Below are 18,953 nucleotides of genomic sequence, written 5' to 3' on the forward strand. Positions count from 1 at the left end.
AGGGCAGCCCCCAGCCCAGGCTCCTTCGGGGGAGCCGGGATCCTATATATTCGTTGCCGCTCGGGAGGGAAATACAAGATTTTACAAGATTTTTTTTTTTCTTTTCGCTATTTCGGGGGGTGCGGATCCAAAGCACAGCCTGCCCCCCACTCCCCCCAAAAAATCCCTCCCCTCCGCTATCCCCTTTTCCCCCCCACCCCACAACCCGGGCCAGGCTGCAGAGCCGTGCCCGGGGATGCTGCTCGGAGCCTCGGGCGCGTTATTACCCACTTGTTGATCCCGCCGGCTTGCTCATGCTCGAAGCCCCCCGGGAGCCGCCGAGTCGGGGGCGAAGTGTCGGGGACCCCCCCCCCGGCTTTAGGGCGGGCAGGTGCCTCCCCTCGGGGCTTCTCAGTGCTGCGGGGGCCGGCACATCCTCGCCGCCCGCCCGCCCGGCGATGTCCTCCTCCCGAGGAGCGAAAAGAAGGGGGAAAAATAGATATAAAAAAGAAAAAAAAAAAAGAAAAAAGAAACGAAATTGAGCCAAAGTTGGAGCCGCCCCCCCCCCCCCGGCACAAGATGCTCGCGGGACCCCGGCAGGGTGCGGGGGGTGCGGAGTGGGCTCTCCACCGCGCTCCTGGGAGGCAGAGCAGCGAGGACAACAATGAGGAGGAGGAGGAGGAGGAGGAGAGGAGGAGGAGGAGGAGGAGGAAGGTAGGATGGGGAGCGGGGAGCCGCCGAGCGCCTCGGAGCAGCGAGATCAGAGCCGGGCGAAAGAAGGCGAGGGGGGGGAAAGGCGTGAGAGGAGGAGGCTGTCGCTGCCTCCCCGACAGCGAGCGGGCTGCGAAGGGAAAAGGTTTCCACAAGTTCATCGCGCCCCTCGGAGCTGCCTTGGAGCTTTTCGGAGCTGCGGGGCTTCGGCCCCTCTCTAATAGCGGCGGAGGGGCTGTGACAGGCGGCGGGGAGGGGAGGGGACGGCCGGGGAGGGCAGGGGACGCCCCTCGCCCCCCGCGCTTCCCCTCTCGCTTTCCCCCCAAAATCCGGCGGCGCCTGACGTCACCGAGCGGCGGAGAGGGGTGAGAAAATGCTAATGGTGTTAATATGGAAGCCTCCGAGCGGCTCCCCCCCTCCCAAAAAAATAAAAAATAAAATAAAATAAAAACATAAAAATAAAAGTAAAAGCACCCGGCGGCTGCTCAGGCCGTTCCGCCTCTTCGCTCTCCCTGGGTCCCCGCCGCCAGAAAAAGCGACCCCCTCTAAAAAAAAAAAAAAAGCATAAATGAAGGGAAAGGAAAAAAAAATAGAGACAAAAGGAAAAGAGCAAGGAGGGAGAAAGATCCCGTTTCTTCTACGTTTCCCCGCGGTTCGCCCTGCTCCTCGCTGCGGGGCTCCGGGGGAGCATCCCGCAGGTTCCCCCCCGGCGGGGAGCAGGGCAGGAGGGTTTTTTCCCCCCCCCAAGGGACAGCTTTGCCCTGCCCCAGTTTGGGAAATCCCTGCACGTCCCGAAGTGCCCGGAGCTGAAGTCGCGGCTGCTGCCTGTGCGGAGCTGGGCAGGAGGAAGAGGAGGGCCCGGCCCCGCAGCGCTGGGGTGCCCGAGCCTTCCTCCCCCCTTTGGGAGCCCTGTGGCTCGGGGTTTTCACCCTCATCTTCCTCCCTGCGGCATGCTCGAGGGAAGGAGGCCGGGAACCAGCCTGGGGAGCGCTGTCCCAGCGTCCCGGGGAGTTGCTCCAGGAGGCCCAGGAAGCAAAGAAAGGCGAGGAAAGGGAGATGCAGGCGGATTTTCACTCCTCCGGGAGGGCAGGGAAAGGGTCACCTCCTTGGGCGACGGCCAAAGCACCAGGGGAGGAGAGGACGGGGCCACATTAGCAGGGCCCGGAGGCCAAAGCCGGGTTAATTGGCAGCAGGGCCCAAACCCGGCCCTGGGCACCCCCTGCACGAGCTGCTCCGAAGGTGAAAAAGAAGAGGTCAAACTCTGCCTCTCAGCCCAGAGCTCCTCCAACGCGCCCCGAGAAGAGCTCTCCCAGCCCCAGCTCTTCACGGTCAAAGCTGTTTCCATGGGCATTCGCTGTAGCCCAACTGCAGCGAGGCAGGGAATTATATTTAGCACCCAGTAATTACCATTTTTTGCCATTATTGCCACTTAGCATTTACCGTCGTATTTAGCTTTCTGTTTATTAGGCAGTCCCACGTATACAGAAGATGCTAATACAGTAATGGGAGTTATTGCCTCCTCGTAATGCCTCGGGAGCAGAAATGGCTATCAGCCCTCTGCAGAGGTGGCACGCGCTCCCTTTTCCCCAAATTTCTCCAGGGTGCTGGGCTGTGGCTGCCTGTGTGTGCTGGTGACACTTGTAGCTGCTGTGCCACAGTCCTTCTCTTGGTGTCTCAGCAGAAAGAAGATCTTGATGTGCCACCCATCCTTAAGGGCACTGCTTCTGCCTTCCCCTTGCTCCTCTTCTCTGTTCTTCAGATGTGGAGCCAAAAATATCATCAGTGAATAAAGGAAAGGGAAAGGGGAAGGGAAACATAAAGGCAAGGGGAAGGGGAAGGGGGAAGGGAAGGGAAGGGAAGGGAAGGGAAGGGAAGGGAAGGGAAGGGAAGGGAAGGGAAGGGAAGGGAAGGGAAGGGAAGGGAAGGGAAGGGAAGGGAAGGGAAGGGAAGGAAGGGAAGGGAAGGAAGGGAAGGGAAGGGAAGGGAAGGAAGGGAAGGGAAGGAAGGGAAGGGAAGGGAAGGGAAGGGAAGGAAGGGGGGAAGGGGAAGGGAAGGGAAGGGAAGGGGAAGAGAGGGGAAGAGAGGGGAAGAGAGGGGAAGAGAGGGGAAGAGAGGGGAAGAGAGGGAAGAGAAGAGAAGGAAGAGAGAGAAGAAGAGAAGAGAAGAGAAGAGAAGAGAAGAGAAGAAGAGAGAGAAGAGAAGAGAAGAGAAGAGAAGAGAAGAGAAGAGAAGAGAAGAGAAGAGAAGAGAAGAGAAGAGAAGAGAAGAGAAGAGAAGAGAAGAGAAGAGAAGAGAAGAGAAGAGAAGAGAAGAGAAGAAAGAAAAGAAAAGAAAAGAAAAGAAAAGAAAAGAAAAGAAAGAAAAGAAAAGAAAAGAAAAGAAAAGAAAGAAAAGAAAAGAAAAGAAAAGAAAAGAAAAGAAAAGAAAAGAAAAGAAAAGGTGAGGGAAAAGCTCAAGCTGACAGACATGTATGAATGTAGCAGAAGAGTACACAGATGTGTTGTTTTCATCTGTTCCTTTCCGTGGGAAACCATTGGGTAAGATCAGGCAAACCTGACATACTTTTTTTTCTCAAAAGGAGTTGAGGCTGGAAAAGACAGAACTGTTTTCTCCTGGGAGGAGGAACTGTTATTCCTTTGGGGTACATGAGGAACTGTCCCCACTTCCCTCCCCTGCTACAGGTGTCAGGAAGGAGCACTGCGATGATTGCAACAGCAAGCTCATGGCAAACAGGCGCTCAATTCTGTTCTTCTGGATTTGTGAGTCCACTCTGAAGCTGGGAGCTCCCTCCTTTCTTTTTAGGTCAGTCCCTGTTTCTGTGGCTCCTCCAGAAACCCATTGCCATACCCACAAGCAGGCAGACAGCCAGGCAAAGGCTGCTTCAGAAGAAGCCGTGCATGGTGTTTGGCTGTGCTGCCACGCGTGTTTCACCACCTGAGATGCACCCAGCCAGTGTGTGGTTGTCCATTTCCTCACCTGCTGAGGGCAAATCTTTGGCTGTGAGCCCCGGGCTGCAAAACCTTACCTGCATGGTGGTGTGGTACCGACTGAGGTGGCTTCACACACCTGGGGTGGGGTTTATCCTACCTGAAGGACACCTGGAAGTGCCCAAGAAGCTGTCGCATGAGGCTCCCTTTGCCATCCTTAAGGGACATCCAGGGTGCAGCTCCCTCCCCTGCAGAGGTAGCTGCAGTGCTTCTGGAGATGTCCTTTCCATGCCATTGATGGAAACGGCATTTCAGGATGCTTATTTTGTCCTATCTGACAGACTTTTGGATCTCAGTAAAACGAACTCACCTTCAGTGAACAAATCTCCGTGGAATGGCTGATCTAAAGTGCTCTGGGACACGATGAGGTGAAAATCTGAGAAGCAGAAAGATGATCCAATGAACAGACCATCCCGTAAACGCTCCCTCCCTCCTGGCACGAGAGGGCTTTCCTCTTGTTTAGATACGCTCTGTAAAGTGCAAACGTGTTCCTGCTGCAGCCGGGAGTGCCTTGCCCCGAGCCAGCGGCGCCCTGTGCTCAGCCGCTGCTCACCGAGGAGTCCTGATGAATTCACCACAGCTACCTCTGGTAGATTTTTGTCTTGAGCTGCTCTCAGCCCATCCTTGACCCGGATTTACCAATCCTGCAGAAAGTTAGAGAAGACCTGCAGTCCTTGCTGGTAAAACGGGGGTGAGTTTCTCCCTTGTGTGTGCGTGCTTGGTTAAAGAAGCCAACGACTGTGTTAAAAACAATGACTTCATATTTCTGTTTCCACGTGTGCATCTGATGGGCATGTGTTTGCAAAGCTGCCTTGAGCAGAATGACAGGAAAAATTGCACCTTGGAAAGACAGTTGGAAAAGAGAATGTGTCTAAGTCATTGCACTTTTTCTCAGTACTTTTATTCAGGGGTGGAACAAGCCTGAGTTCACTTGCAGCAATGAAATGCCCCATTAATCACATATGCCTTTGAAAGGGATATGTCAGGCTTGGCTTATACGCCTACATTGGTACCTGATCCCATCTAGACAATGTGAGACAAGTGCTTAACAAAGCAGCTCTAGTTAGTAACTTGACTTATTTGTTAGTTTGCTAGTTAGATATAAATCAAAGTGTCGTAATAAGCCAATGATGTAGCAGCAGCTGCAATCTAATTTAGAGGGAAACAGCCTCGTTTTAGTTTTACTGACAAGAACACAAAAGACAATATTGATACTGAAGGCAGCAGAGACACAGCAGTAAAAAACTAGTTAAGGGTCGGAATATGAGGGCAAAAATATCTCAATAAAAGAAAACGTGAAACAAGATCAGGTCTATACTTTAATAGTTGCAAATTGTCAGTGAAAGAATGCTGACTACAAGGAATAAATACATCTTGGAGCTATGCTGTGACATTTAAAAATCATTTTACCAATCTTTTAAATGAATATCTCTGGTTAAGTCCTAAATACTTGTGTGTGTGTGTGTGTAGGAAAGGGTTGCCTCAGCTATGACCCTGATTGATAGCACTTTGACTTTAATCATTTTTATGGTAGATTGGCTTCCCAAATTTTGCTGTAGAAGCCTATTAACAGGCTGACCTTTGAGGCAATCACACAATACACTGTGTAATGGCAGCAAAGAACGTTCTTCAGAAGGGACATATTTCTACCTGGCAATATAATGGCACGGCTCCATTGACTTCAATTTAGCTATGTCTCTTGATATTGGCTGGAGACCAGATCCCTGGCATCTATTTAGGGAAACAATTTTAGAACCAACAAAAATAAGTATTTCCAGATGCAGCATTGAGTCAGCACACAGCATTCAGTGCTGCCTGAGTGTATTGAGTCAGTTGGTGCAGATAGATTTTTAAGAAGAGATGACTAGTTTTATGACTATCTACGACATTTATAGACATTCTTGCTCTATCTCTTGCCTCATAAAATATAGGTCTCTGAATATCTTTGCAGGTAGAGCAATTACTTGCGAGTCCAAACAGAGAGGAGCACAGTATGTGTCACTCTGCAACTAACTAGATGCATTATGAGGTTAGCTGGGGGTTTCTGCCACTTGAAATATCAGAAATTGTTGAGGACAGGATGGCGAACTTGATAAACGAGGGATTTAAGTGTGTGTAACGAAATCTAGCACTCTAAGCTCTTAGAAAAGAAGAAAGCAGAGCTCTGCCACGATCCCCTGTAAAATGATTTAACTCCTGCAGCTATTTCCACTTGTTCTACTTGAACAGAAAAAGCAGTTAAATGAAAATATATCACCGAGAGACAGATTCTGATCCTGCGGTCTTCCATCCTCCGTATGAAACATGAAGTGTTTCAATAGGCTTCAGCAGGATTGCTGGTGTGCAGATGATCTGCAAAACCTGGCATGAACAATGGGAGCTGCAGGCAGCCCATCCGAACTGGAGACTCCTGTCAGTCACCAGCTCAAATAAAATGCACTTCAACCTGCAGTGTATTTTGGTGGTTCACACCGCTTTCTGCAGTGTGGGGTAATCACACACTACTGATGCAGGGATCCCAAGCTCAAAGTGCTTTAAAAAAACTTCCAATATTTTCACTCGTGTCCCCATACGATTCTGCCAGATGTGATTTTACTGCAGGTGTACAAGGACGTTGTATCACTGGAAGGAAGCATCAGGGGATTCCAGGTGGCTGGATATGAGAGAAGGTGTCTCTTTGGTGAGATGTGATCCACTAACACAATACTTTATCCCGCAATTCCTGGGAATTACGGGATAAAGCTTTATTTTGTGGCTTAACACTGTGCTACAATGCAGAGCACAAAGTATTGGAGCATCTAAAATTCAGATGATGGGCAAGGGCGGCAGTTCAGCATGGAACAGTGCTTGCAGAGTAATAACAATTAGTAGCATTCTCATCCACTGCTTTTTGTAGTTACCCCGCTCTGTGGTAAAGCTGACGTTGTTAAGCAAAGCTGCGTAGCTCTGGTAGATGACTTGGTTACAAGCTGCAGAAGTCCAGTGTGCAGATTATTTCTCAGTAGTGCTTTTACGCCAATTTACAAGTGCAGAGAATATACTGAATATTAGATCATGACGTTCAGGAAATCCTGAGAGAGATCCAAGTACTGTGATTTGGTTGAGAAATTGTTTTAAAATCCAGTGTATGGCTAATTAACCAATTTTGTGTTGTCAGGAGCATTTGTTTGATAATTATTGACATTTTCTATGTATTGTCCTGACAGCCGGTGTTGGCTGATGCTGCCCAAGTCCACCTAGTGCTTTTGCTGGCATGAGGCTGAAATGAATCAGCACCTGACAGATAAACAGAGGACCTGGGTTCTTTGTTCTCTTTACTTGCGCACTTGGTAAACACACTCAGAATATTTTCAGCCATATCAAGTAACTGGATATGAACAAGGTGAGATGCCACATGGGTTTCTGTGTCTTCTGGATTTTCTGGATAAAACTGTCTTTGAACATATTTGCAACCGTGCAGCTTGGCTTTGAGCACATCTTGGTGTCTTGAGCTATTGTAAGCTGTGTCTGTCCTTACCTACCTGGCCTTATAGCCTCTTAAACCTCCCCTGCAGATGGGGAAGGTCCTAGGTCTTACACCTGCCTGCTGCAGCTGAGGACACTGCTGATCTGCAATGGATTGTTGAGCTTTGTCTTCTGTGCTGAAGGCCACCTAGAACATGTGGCAACATGCTTCATTTTTAGCTTTGCAGTAAGCCAATCTGCTCGGAACTACCCCTAACTAATTGCAAACAACCCCTGCTTCTGGCTGGTTTGTGGTTAGGTTGCAGCCTCCTATACCCTTTTCCCATTTGAAGAGCGGGTGTAGGCAGGCTGAGGGGAGCCGGGTGGTTATAAAGCAGGCTGATGACATTTTAGATGTCAGTGTGAACTTGGCCTTCATTTTCCTTGTGTCTTTCAGGAAATGCCTCGGGAAGGCCATCAAATAAACACCAGTGGGCAGGGCAGTGCTCACACAATGAGGTTCTTTGAGTAACGTAGATCAAATCCATTTAAGATACAGCGAGACAAAGTAGTCTGACAGAAGAGCTGGACTGCCTGTCACCCAGCAATGGAGTTTCCCGAGCTCACTGCGAAGTTTTAGGGCTGTATAGCTGCCTTGCATCTCTTTCTCATGCCACTCCTTCTAGTCAGATAACCACAAACAGACCTACTTCAATGAACTGGGTTTCTTCGGCTGTGTTTGGGAACCCAGGATTGCCTGAATACCAGAAGATGAACACCACAGGCACAGCAGAACTACTCATTCCCCTGAAAATTTGTCTGCTTTGATGTCTCTGGGGCAGGGCAGGCTATGCTTGGGGTCTAGATGATGGGATAGCTCTTGTGTAAAGTAGACAATATACAGATTGAGCTAAATGACACCTTCCAGCCTTTCCTAGGGCAGGGCTCAAGTTTTCAGCAACATAGAGCTCACACAAAAAGCAATCTCTAGTCAACCCAGAGGGTAAACAGGATGGGATGTGGAGTCACAGATGTGGCACATTTTTCTACTTTTGCCAGATTTGTGCTGTAAAGAGGTGCTAATGTTTCAGCTGGGGCCTTCCCTGGTGCTGCCCCCAGTGTGAGAGCAGGGCTGTCTCCTTGCTGCTGGGAGAAGCTGTGGATAGCCCTGGGCCTGCTGGAGCCCAGGCTGGGGACAGAGCTTGCTGTGCCCTCAGCAAGGTCTCATTAGACCCTCAGTTGATGAAAGCAGTCCCTGAAGCCCACAGGGGCGATCTGCCCTTAAGGAGCGCAGCAGCTCTTGTGTGGCAGCAGGAAATACCCGTGGGTTTGTTTCACCTTTTTCTGCCTGAGATATGGGCCTCAGGGTCCTGTGTGTGGGAAATGCTGCACCATCCTTGAAAAAAAAAATGCTAGTGTTGGTATAAATGTAGGTTTTGGTGGCAGGGCGGTGGGGAACCAGGCCTGGTCTGCCAGTGGCGAGCCCGAGGCTGGGAAACCCTTCGCAGCCCGGCACGGTGCCGTGTTGCAGGAATGACAAAGCCACGTAACAGAAGCTCCCTGAAAGGCTTTCAGAAGTCAGAGCAGCCGTACGGCAGCCCGGGAGCTTGTTAGCTCCCTTGCTCCATCGGCCTTGCCATGAGCGAGAGCCCCCGTCATTGCCACCTCGCCCCGCTGTACCTCAGGCCCCGCGCCTGCCCCACCTGCTCAGGACAGACCCCCAGACAGACAGACGGACGGACGGACAAGGATGCACTTGCTCTTCCCCCCACACTTCTTTTTCTCCCCTTTTCCTTCCATGGCTTTTTGCTTTTAAAGGTTGCTGCTGACAAATCTATCTATTTGGGGCAAATTGTCAGTGAGAAACTTCCGCTCGAACTCTTTGGGACAAAACTGCCTCTTTGAAAGGGTAAATCCCGTTGCATGAAGGTCTGAACAATGGCCAAATGTGTTGCTGCTACTGCTGCCGCTGCTGCTGAGGCCGGGGCTGTGACAAAGAGCGGATTAATTGGTGCCGCGGCTGACTGGTTCGAGATGGCTCCACTCAGCCCGCGCCGCGGGGAGCCCCATTGACTGGGCCCCGAGTCCCACTTTTCACAAACTCCAAACAAAAGTCAATTTCTTTTTTATAAGGCGAGGGAAGAAAAAAAAAAATCAGTTCATGTTTGAGCTCGGGAAGTTGACTTGTTGGATTATAGGGCGTCATGCTCTCTCTGTCTGTCTCTCCCATGCTTTAAAGTTGCTTCTCCCCCGACGAGAAGAGTGAAGGGAGAAAAATGGAAGCAGAAGGGAGCCGTCCCCATCAGCACGAACGTGAGCGTGGTCTCCAGGGATCAGGAGTTGCCCAGCAGCCTGGACTATGCCTGACCTCTTCTCCAGTGGAGATAAATGTCTCCAGGTTGTTGTCAAAGGTGGCTGCAGCACTTTCAGTCCCTAGGTAGACAGTGCCGTCAGGGAACGAGACCACGCTGGTGTGATTGAAGTCAACATATCCATACGAGGCACTGTGACCAGCGAGGTCTCCTCCCCTGTTCTAACAATGATGGTGTTCTCATGGGAAAGTGGGCAACACAACTAGATGCCTTGTGTTCGCCTTGCTTGGCCTTGGACTTGCCCTGAGTCAGAGCAGGTCCCTCTGGGGAAAGCAGAATGAGCTCCGCAGGGCTGCATCCCGCGTGCTTATAACAACTACTTTATATATATGAGCGATCAGAGACTGAGAGAGACAAAAACCAACAAAAACAAACCCGGGGGATTACTCCTGTTCATGCAGATGTTAATAGCCATTACCAAGTTGGCACAGTTTCTGCGGCTGAGGTTGCGCTGGAACATTTTAGGAAGTTAATCCCTGTAATTGCTTTGATAATCTTGTGGTATTTGTGATATCACTTAATCAATATTTAGCTCTTCTTTTGGAAAGAAGTGATCCCCAAATACAAGAAAGAGGCTATTATCAGATGTAACTGCTGACCCTCTCCTCCTGGCGGTGGTATAGTATCAGATCTCCTAATTACCTGCAATTTATTTGCATATATTTTGTCCTTGCAAGGGGACATCTTACACTGGGTTCTATTTCTCCCTTGTCTGCAGCACAGAGCCTTTGATCTGACGCTCACTAATTGCTCTGACACACTGCGGAAGGAGCAGTGCATCTCAGAGTTAAAGTTAATTTCCCTTTATTTTTTAAAACATATTTTTTTCCAACTTATTCTAACTTTAAGAGGAAACACAGTGTGTTTTACCATCCAGTTTTGCTGCAGACAAACAGAGCATGAAACTAGGGTAGCAGGGCACAGAGTGCAGCAGTTTTTAATTTCCCAGTTTGATTTGAAGTTCATGCTAATTCTCCTGTGTTACGTCTCCGTGTGCTATGAGCATGAACCTCTGATATTTTAAGGTCCATGTAAACTGATTATGGGTTTTATTCCACACACTTTCCAAGTGGAACTAAGTTTATAGAAATGGGTACAGTGAAAGCCAAACAGTAGGAACATCTGCTTGTGTTATCCACGTAACTCTGCAAGTACAGTCTAATGTGAAAAGAGCCCCTGGCTTCATTGCTGAGCTACAAGATTTAAAAAACAAACAAACAAACAAAACTAAAGAGAATGAAAGAAAGAAAGAAAGAAAGAAAGAAAGAAAGAAAGAAAGAAAGAAAGAAAGAAAGAAAGAAAGAAAGAAAGAAAGAAAGAACCCAAACCTTGAACTTTTGACTGTGACCTTCACTATGCCACAGCATTTGCTTTTATTCTGCACTGTGTTCTAACTTACCATTGGAAATCCTCCACTATTTTCCCAGCCTGATTCTCTTTCTGTCTGTATTATAACCTATGTATAGTTCTGAATTAATCTATCTTTAATTTTATCAGTAAACAGGGAGAACCATGAAGTCAACAGATCTGTAGAAAGGTCAAATTATTGGTTTCATTATCTTCCTTTTTTCCTCCTCATGAGAAACTATGTTTCTCAAGGAAACTATGAAGATGTGAAAGGTGAAATCTCACATTTTGCATCATCTGGCATTGATGACTATAGACAACAGAGAGATCCTGTGCTGGGATTTTCCTTACTGTTGGGTTCTGTCTTAAAATCTTCGTGGCTTCCTAAGAGGAGCTTCATTAGTGTGCAGAAGACAATACAAAGAATTATTCTTTTCATTGTGCCCCTCTTCTTATGCTTCTGGCTGTCAGCTACCAACCTAACCTAAAACTAAAGATGGCAATTTTCAGCAGAGCAGCTGAGCTGGGGGGAAATCCAAGGGAAGGAATGGTCTGATATGTCAAAGGTGTTGGAAAAATCAAAGGGTAAGAGGCTGGAGAAGAGGTGGTTAGAATTGACTAGAAGGACATCATTAGTGATTTTGGAGAGAGCAATTCCTGCAGCGTGAAGTGGCTGAAAACCAGACTGCTGAGTGTCAGAGAGGTGAGTTCAAGAGAATGGGAGTAAACTCGTCATTTGAAAGGATAAGAGGTAAAGGAGATGAGAAAGGCATAATGGTATGTAGGGGAGGGCTGTTTTTGCAGGGACTTCAGAGGCTTATTTGAAAACAGAGGAAGAGGGGGTCCATAGAAAGAGTGTGCTGGTGAGTCTGGAGGAGAAAAGTGCTAAGCAAAGAATGAGGAGGGATGGGAGGAGGCTGAAGGCACACTGGCAGGGAGCGTGTGAAGAAAAGATTATTTTTTTTTCCAAAGGTAAATGAAAAGATGCAGAGGGTGAGCACAAGGGTCCAAAGACATTCACCAGAGCCCGTGCAAGGATGAAATGAAGCAGTGGGGAGGCTGGCAGTTAGTGGTTAGTGGGTGTGGGAGGGCAAGGGAAGCTGAAAGGAGAACTATGTGTACCTAAAATCAGGCTGATGGGCTAACGCGAGGACAAAACAAGACAAAGAAATCAGAGCAGCAGCCAAAAGGTAACTGGAAAGCGTGCAAGGTTTAAAAGGCAGAAACAGCCATGCAGAGAGGTCAGCGACCACCTTTTGAGCTGGCAGCTGATGCCTGAAGATCTGAAAGTAGGGCTCAAGCTGCAAGAGCAACGAGAAAAACCCAATCAGCAAAAATGAGGAGGAAGAGGAAGGGTTGCCAGGAACACATCACAGGGCAGCAGCTAAGGAAAAAGAGAAAAAAGAGACTGGCACCACAGTTGGTGGACATAACAGAGTTCACAGTGAGGCAAAGCGAGCTGGGGAGATGGCAATGCTATTATGTACTGAGGATTTTGACACGTTAATCTAGTTTCAGGTGTGGCCATAAACAGTTGTCCTGCCTCAGCTGGTGTAATCAGGAAATATAAAGGAGTCTCTTCAAATAAAACAACAGTGGTGTTGTTCTCCTCATCTTTCCCCAGGCAGAAGGAGACTATATTGCAGCTGGTAAACTATGTGTTCTGGCTGGTGTCTGGTGTAAACTGCCCCAGTTCAAAAAACAGGGCTGGTTTTTGATGTCCAGAGAAATATCAGCAATAAATCATTTAAGAGCTTTAAATCTGAGGTCCTGGTACCCTTGTGTCCCATGGAAACACATTTCCCTTGCTTCTGACTGTGAAAGGCATAGGTATAGGTATCTCCTTGCCACTGCAGGATAATGAAAAGCCAAGGATGAGCTGTTCTGCAGGGCACGCTGGTGTGCTGACTTCTAGAGCAGGGAGGAGAGCATCTGAGCAAGCTTAACACTCAGTATGGCTTTACTTTTGGTGGTGGTACTGCCAAATGTACTGATTTTTACCTTCTTTCCGTCTGCACTGAGTAGCATTGCTGAACCCTCTCTGTAGCCAGGGAAGAACCTAGGGCTGCTTGTTTTCTTTTTTTGTCCTTGTAAGAGACTTGGGAATCCTCTGAACTTCACAGATATTAGGATTTGATCCTGGACAGAAGGACCTACCTCCTGTGTTGGATGCTCCCTACCTAGAGAGTCCAGTGTTCAGCAAACGGCTCTCTTGCTAAGGCTGAGCAAATCACTTTGCTTGTGCTCTTGGTTTTCCCTTTGATGCCTAAGATCAACATACAGGTGCTGATATGAACTTGTAGGCACTAAAAGTACTTGCTTTTAGAGATAAAGCCTACATCACATACAGAGATGTTCTCCCTACATCTCTGTTATTGCACAGTACCGAGCATCTTGGTCACCCTTACTTTGTTTAAGACTTCTTTGTGGGTCTAGTCCAGCTCTAGTCCAGCTCATCCACAAAGATCTGGCAGCATCCAGGGGCACGAAGAGAAAACAGAATATAAGTTATGCTTCTTCATACCACAAGAGTTTTGTGGATGGCTCTTGGCTTCCAAGAGAAACAGTCTTATTGCATCAAAATCTTATGAAGGTGATCTTTGCATTGGGTACTACATTTTCTGCTGTAAGTTAGGCATAAATTAGGTGAAGGTAGAGATGATTTTCATGTCTGCCAGACATGCAGATGCTATAATGCCTGCCAGGATGCCAGTGCACTGGTCGGCGCTGTGCTCACCCCAAGCAGGGCTCAGCCCCGTTAGGGAGATGTGCAACCCCTGTGTGGGGACAGTGGGGTGTCGCTGAGTGTGAAGGACTGCTGCCGATCACACAAAGGTGATCAGAAGTGATTAAGCCTCCTGCTTCTCAGAGACCAGGCTGACAGGTAGGGAAAGAGAAACTAATATTTATTTATTTATTTATTTATCATGCAAATTAAGCACTTTTGGTGCAGAAACCACCAAGAGGCAATTAATGTTCAGCTTTGCTTTGTGTGTGGTTGCTTTTATAACTGAGCTCACTTTCAACCGACTAGGGCTGACATCTCTATGGGCTTCTTCTCCAAGAAAAGCTAAGAGTGTGGAGAAAGCCCAGATGAGCCTCCTGCGATGGGAAACCAGCTCATCCCACCCATCCAGGCTGAGGAGGGAGCAAAGTAGAGTTCCTAGCCCAGGTGATAGTGCTGGAGTTAGAAGATTTGCTGTTCCTGAGGTCCACCTTCAGCCAAGGTAGTTGGATAAAATGAGCTATGTGCTCAGGACCTTGCTACCAATTTGACCTTAAAAAGATAATTTTGTCATAGTGAGAAGACAAGTTAAATGGATTTCAGGAGCCCTGGTTTACATTCTCTGCCTGTAACTTCTTTTTACGGTTGTTTTTGTGAAAGTGTGGCAGTTTCTGGATAACAGCTGAGAGTAATTCAATTTAACACTAACAAGTCTATCTGGCAAAAATAATTGATTTCCTCCAGAAAGGGAAAGGCTGAGCTGGAGGGAGGCATCCATCTCTAGCTGCTGCTTCTTTCAAAGACTGTGAAACATGACTTAGCATCAGAGAGTCAGAAGTCAAGTCAACTTCTGGGTGCACACAAACCCTATGTGTTGTGTCAAGAAGAGAGATAATTAATGTCTTTGTTGCTGTGTAACATTTCTATGGAAATATTTATTCTGTTTGAAATAACAAGGTCCAAAGTGTCTGTTATATGCATTACTGGGGAATAAGACTTATGATTTCTTCTACTGATTGTCAACCAGGTTTTCCAAATTCATTAGGCGTTGGATTATTTAAGATGCAAAGGCAGTTAAAACAGTATCACAAGATATCTAAACTATTTCCATCAGGACCCTCTGTTGTGCTTGGTGTTGTATAAACAAATAGAGGAAATGAATCTTACCTGATTTTAGAAATCTGAACTGCAGAGTTGGTTATCTCCATCTCCCGCTATGGTGAGAAAAAGTCATTTTTTATGATGCATTCCTCAGATCAATCTTAGGTTTTGATTTTTAGGTGAGACAAACTGCATCCTAAAAATACCCATTTACAGAATAGTAGGCATCCTAAAAGTAGCTCTCTAATTCCTGCCAGGTGAATCTCAGTGATAGTCTTTAAGGACCTTACTGTTTAAGAGGGCAAAAAGGACAAAGGATAGAAGAAAGGAAATTATCTCCATCACACAAACAGGGAGCAGAAGAAACAGGGAGAGGCTGAAGGTGGGATTCACCTGACCACAAAACTGACATTTGCGGTAGTAACTGTAAATGTTCAGATTTGGTATGTGGACTCTTAATAGACCAAATAAGGACAAATTCTTCTGGGGCACAGTGCATCCATCCTATATCAGACGTCCAAAGTAGGCACTTCTGGGCTAGCAGTGGTACGACTTCTTTCTTTCCACTGACTCAAGAGGGATCCAGTCTCTGAAGGCTCAGATGGAATTATCTCCACAGGGCTATTAAAGGTCAGGTGAGATGAATACCCAGCTCCATGTCACACAGGGGGTTTATGTTGGTGCCTGGTAATTAATCCAGTTTTCCTGAGAACGTTAACAGCGACGGTCTTCTAGGAAGACCTCTTCCCAAATACTCCACCCAAGGCAGAGACTAATGCTGAGGACCTTGAGTGCTTTCAGCTCTGTGAGTCGTTGAGCTACAAAGAGCAATACGTAGCCATTGATGTGGGGTCACTTGTCTCTCAAAATGTCTGTCCTGTGAACGACCAGGTAAAACATTGCCTGGTTACAGCGCTCAGTCACAGCAAGGCAGAGCATCAGGCCTCCAGCTGCCCAGAGGGAGGGAAGGTGTGCTTCATCTTTCCTCCAGCCTGACCCCATGCACGCCATTTGATTGTTTTTCCCCAACTACCAAACCTTAATGATGCCAAATCGCCTTTGGGACCTTGCAGGCAGAAGCGTAGGAGACTTGTTTAACTGAAGGTATTTTTTGAAAGGTGGCATAGTTCACGTTTCCTCTGAGTTAGGTATCCATGGCCAAGCCGTTCCAGTGACATCGAAGGGACACTCGGGAGGATGATTGATAACCCTTGCACCACCCGACTGGAGAACAGAGCAAGGAAACAGTAGGCACCTTCTTACCTGCCAATTATTCTCTTTGAAAATGTACACATGGTGGCAGAATCAAACCATCAAAAAAAGAATTGGACTATCTGAAAACTCAGACCATGGCTTGGCATGCTGCATTTTGCATGGCTATAGCTTTCATATCTGATCAGTTCAAAGCCTTTTTTTTTTAAAAAAAAAAAAAAAAAAAGCAATTTCAATGAAAAAATACACCTGTAAAGATAGAGAAAATGAATCAAAGTGACCATTTTCCACTGTGAACCAATGGCAGTGATGGATAAGACTGGAGACCACCTGATTTTTGGGCCTCCCTTAATCATTATAACATGCTTTCTCCTCAGATAATCAAAAAATTTCTCCAAGCTATTATTTTGTCCTAATCTTTCTTTCTTTCTTTCTCTCTTTCTTTCTTTCTTTCTCTCTTTCTTTCTTTCTTTCTCTCTTTCTTTCTTTCTTTCTTTCTTTCTTTCTTTCTTTCTTTCTTTCTTTCTTTCTTTCCTTCCTTCCTTCCTTCCTTCCTTCCTTCCTTCCTTCCTTCCTTCCTTCCTTCCTTCCTTCCTTCCTTCCTTCCTTCCTTCCTTCCTTCCTTCCTTCCTTCCTTCCTTCCTTCCTTCCTTCCTTCTCTCTCTTCTCTCTCTCTCTCTTTCTCTTTCTCTCTCTCTCTCTCTCTCTCTCTCTCTCTCTCTCTCTTTCTTTTGATGTAAATGTTAAGCTCAGTTCAGTACATCCTGTCCAGGATTACAGGTTTTACAATCAAATATTTGTGCAGGGATGCACATCCATATATTTGTATTGGAGAGCAATTATTACTCTCTTCTCCACTACTCTGTTGTCCTGTGCTGAGTAGAGAAAACTAAGAACAATTAATTTCGTGTATCTCCCATAAGCCAAAGAAGCACTCTCAATCTTTACTTTCAAGAAGCAATTAACTTCAGGTTTATTAGTCAAGTTGTGCTACGAAGTTTCAATCTTTCATTGTACACTGTGAATTTTAATTACAATTTATTAAAATAATTTAATTGACTTCAGTCAATGGGCGTGAATGAGGGCAGAATTTCCCTGAGAAAGCTGTAGACAGAAGAAAAGGCCACCCATCCTAAATGCCTTCTGCCTGCCCTTTTTTTTTGGTTGCATCAGACTGTTTGAAAGAGGGCTGCATTTATCATCTTTGATGCCTCCAGCTCAATGGTCAATTCATATTAGATTCCACAATAGGCAGTGAACCAAATTCATCTCTGATACAATTCCATTGACTTCAATGGTCTTACCACAGGGATTAATCTGGCCTAATATTATAGTATTAGACTACGTGTGTGTGTACTATTAGCCCAGGCTCTTTGCTTGAGATCATGCCGGGTAAAAGCTGATAGCTGTTGCAGTTGCAATTTGCTCAAGAAATCCAATTCCTTTTGTTGACCCACTGAAGTTCACATTCCAAAAAAAAAAAAAAAAAGAAAAAAGGAAAAAAAAAAGACCCAAACCCCCTTCAAATCCCTAGCCAATTTGAAACTGCAGCTGAATTTAGATGCATATTTGCTAATTTGGTTTATTATGCATGCAAATATTGGTATAAAAGGTGTTTCAATTATTTTCTAAGGCAGGGACCTATGCATTCTCTGCAGTCACAAAGAGTTTAAATGGAGTTATTTTTCCCTGCCTATAATCGTTCTCCCTTTTAAGTACCCAGGCAGAAAAAGTAAGTTTACTGCTTCTAGCACAATGGCTCTCTTCACTTTTAGGTTTGGGAGACCTGGGTGACCTACGAAAGTTAATTAGAAGGTTAACAAAGACTAAGGCAGAGTAGAATACAGCGCCTCTCCTCCAGCCAAAGATGTCATCCATTAATTAGGGAAATCGTTAAGGTGGCCTTTATTGAATCCATAGAAAATCGGCAGTTGGCGGTCGACAGTTTTGATCAGATTTTCCTCTCCCCAATAATACTACCCTTAATCGGAGGAGAAGCGGAGGGTTCGGGGCGGGTACGGGAGGGGTGAAGGGGGGGAAAGTGTGTGCGCGCATAGGGGGAGTATGTGTTTCAGCGACATTACAGTTAAACAGCCGCCAATTGTGACGGCTTTGATTCTCAGGCTTACATGGCATACTTTGTCCATGATGTAATCTTTATTGAACCTGGAAGCTTGGGGGTGGGGGGCAGGGGGCAAGCGAAACTCGCTGCCGCTGCTTGCTGCCGCCGCTGCCGCTCAGCCGCAGGAAGCCCTGGGAGTTAATATTGCAGTCATCATAGGCAGAGCTGGCTGCTTTGGCATGGTAATACGCTATCTGACTCCCCTTCTCCCCTAGCACCACGGCCGGCTGCTTCTAGCAACGAGAGCAAACAGCCATCTGCACAACAGACCCTTCATTTCTCCACGAATACATTCACTTCAAAGTTGAAGGGCCTTTTTGAAGACCTCAGATTTTTTTATACCCTTTTTTTTTTTCCCTACAGTACCAAAGTGGTGTTGCTATGGAGAATTTCCAGTGAAACGTTAGACAATCCCAGCGTTTTAACATGTATATTTTTTAACCTACTGGGAGAAACCGGCTTACTTTTCATATTTTTCCCTACGTGCTGAACAAGGACAGTAGTTACAGCAAGTGTGTCCAGCGTTTTAACCAAGAAAGTGACCTAGCATCAAAGCAGTGCTCTGCTGGGACATGGGAATCCATCATTTTCCAGAGGAGGAAGGCAAGGACAAGGGCGACTGCAGTTTGGGATGTTTATGTTAAAGCAGTGCTGTCCTACCTCCGACATCCTGAAGCCTATGGGCTTGGTTTGAGGGTTTTAAAAAATGCAGAATTGAGCTGTTGGGATGTTTAGAGGTCTATATCCTGTGCACCACATGGTACAAAATGTGTTAGAAAGATATATATATATATATACTTTTTTTTTTTTTTTTTTTACGATAATTGGATGACTAATAGTTTAATTGACCAGTCTTCTTCAGGAGAAATTACACATAGTTTCAGGCCATTAGAGACTAACAAGCTCCAAAAAGAAAAATCTAGCGCTCAATCTTGCATTTTATATTCTGGTAG

At 46.5% G+C, this 18,953-nt stretch overlaps 1 protein-coding gene across 1 annotated transcript in view; it reads right to left on the reverse strand.

Moving 5' to 3' along the window:
* Positions 1–18,669, reverse strand: part of NR2E1 (nuclear receptor subfamily 2 group E member 1) — a 28,455-nt gene extending 9,786 nt beyond the window's left edge. The window contains 2 exon segments of the mRNA XM_068675094.1: positions 18,045–18,233; positions 18,661–18,669. Coding sequence (XP_068531195.1) covers positions 18,045–18,233; positions 18,661–18,669 — 198 coding nt within the window.
* Between the last annotated feature and the right edge of the window lie 284 nt (positions 18,670–18,953).

Source organism: Anas acuta, chromosome 3 (assembly GCF_963932015.1).
Source record: "Anas acuta chromosome 3, bAnaAcu1.1, whole genome shotgun sequence".
In the NCBI taxonomy this organism is placed as follows: domain Eukaryota; kingdom Metazoa; phylum Chordata; class Aves; order Anseriformes; family Anatidae; genus Anas; species Anas acuta.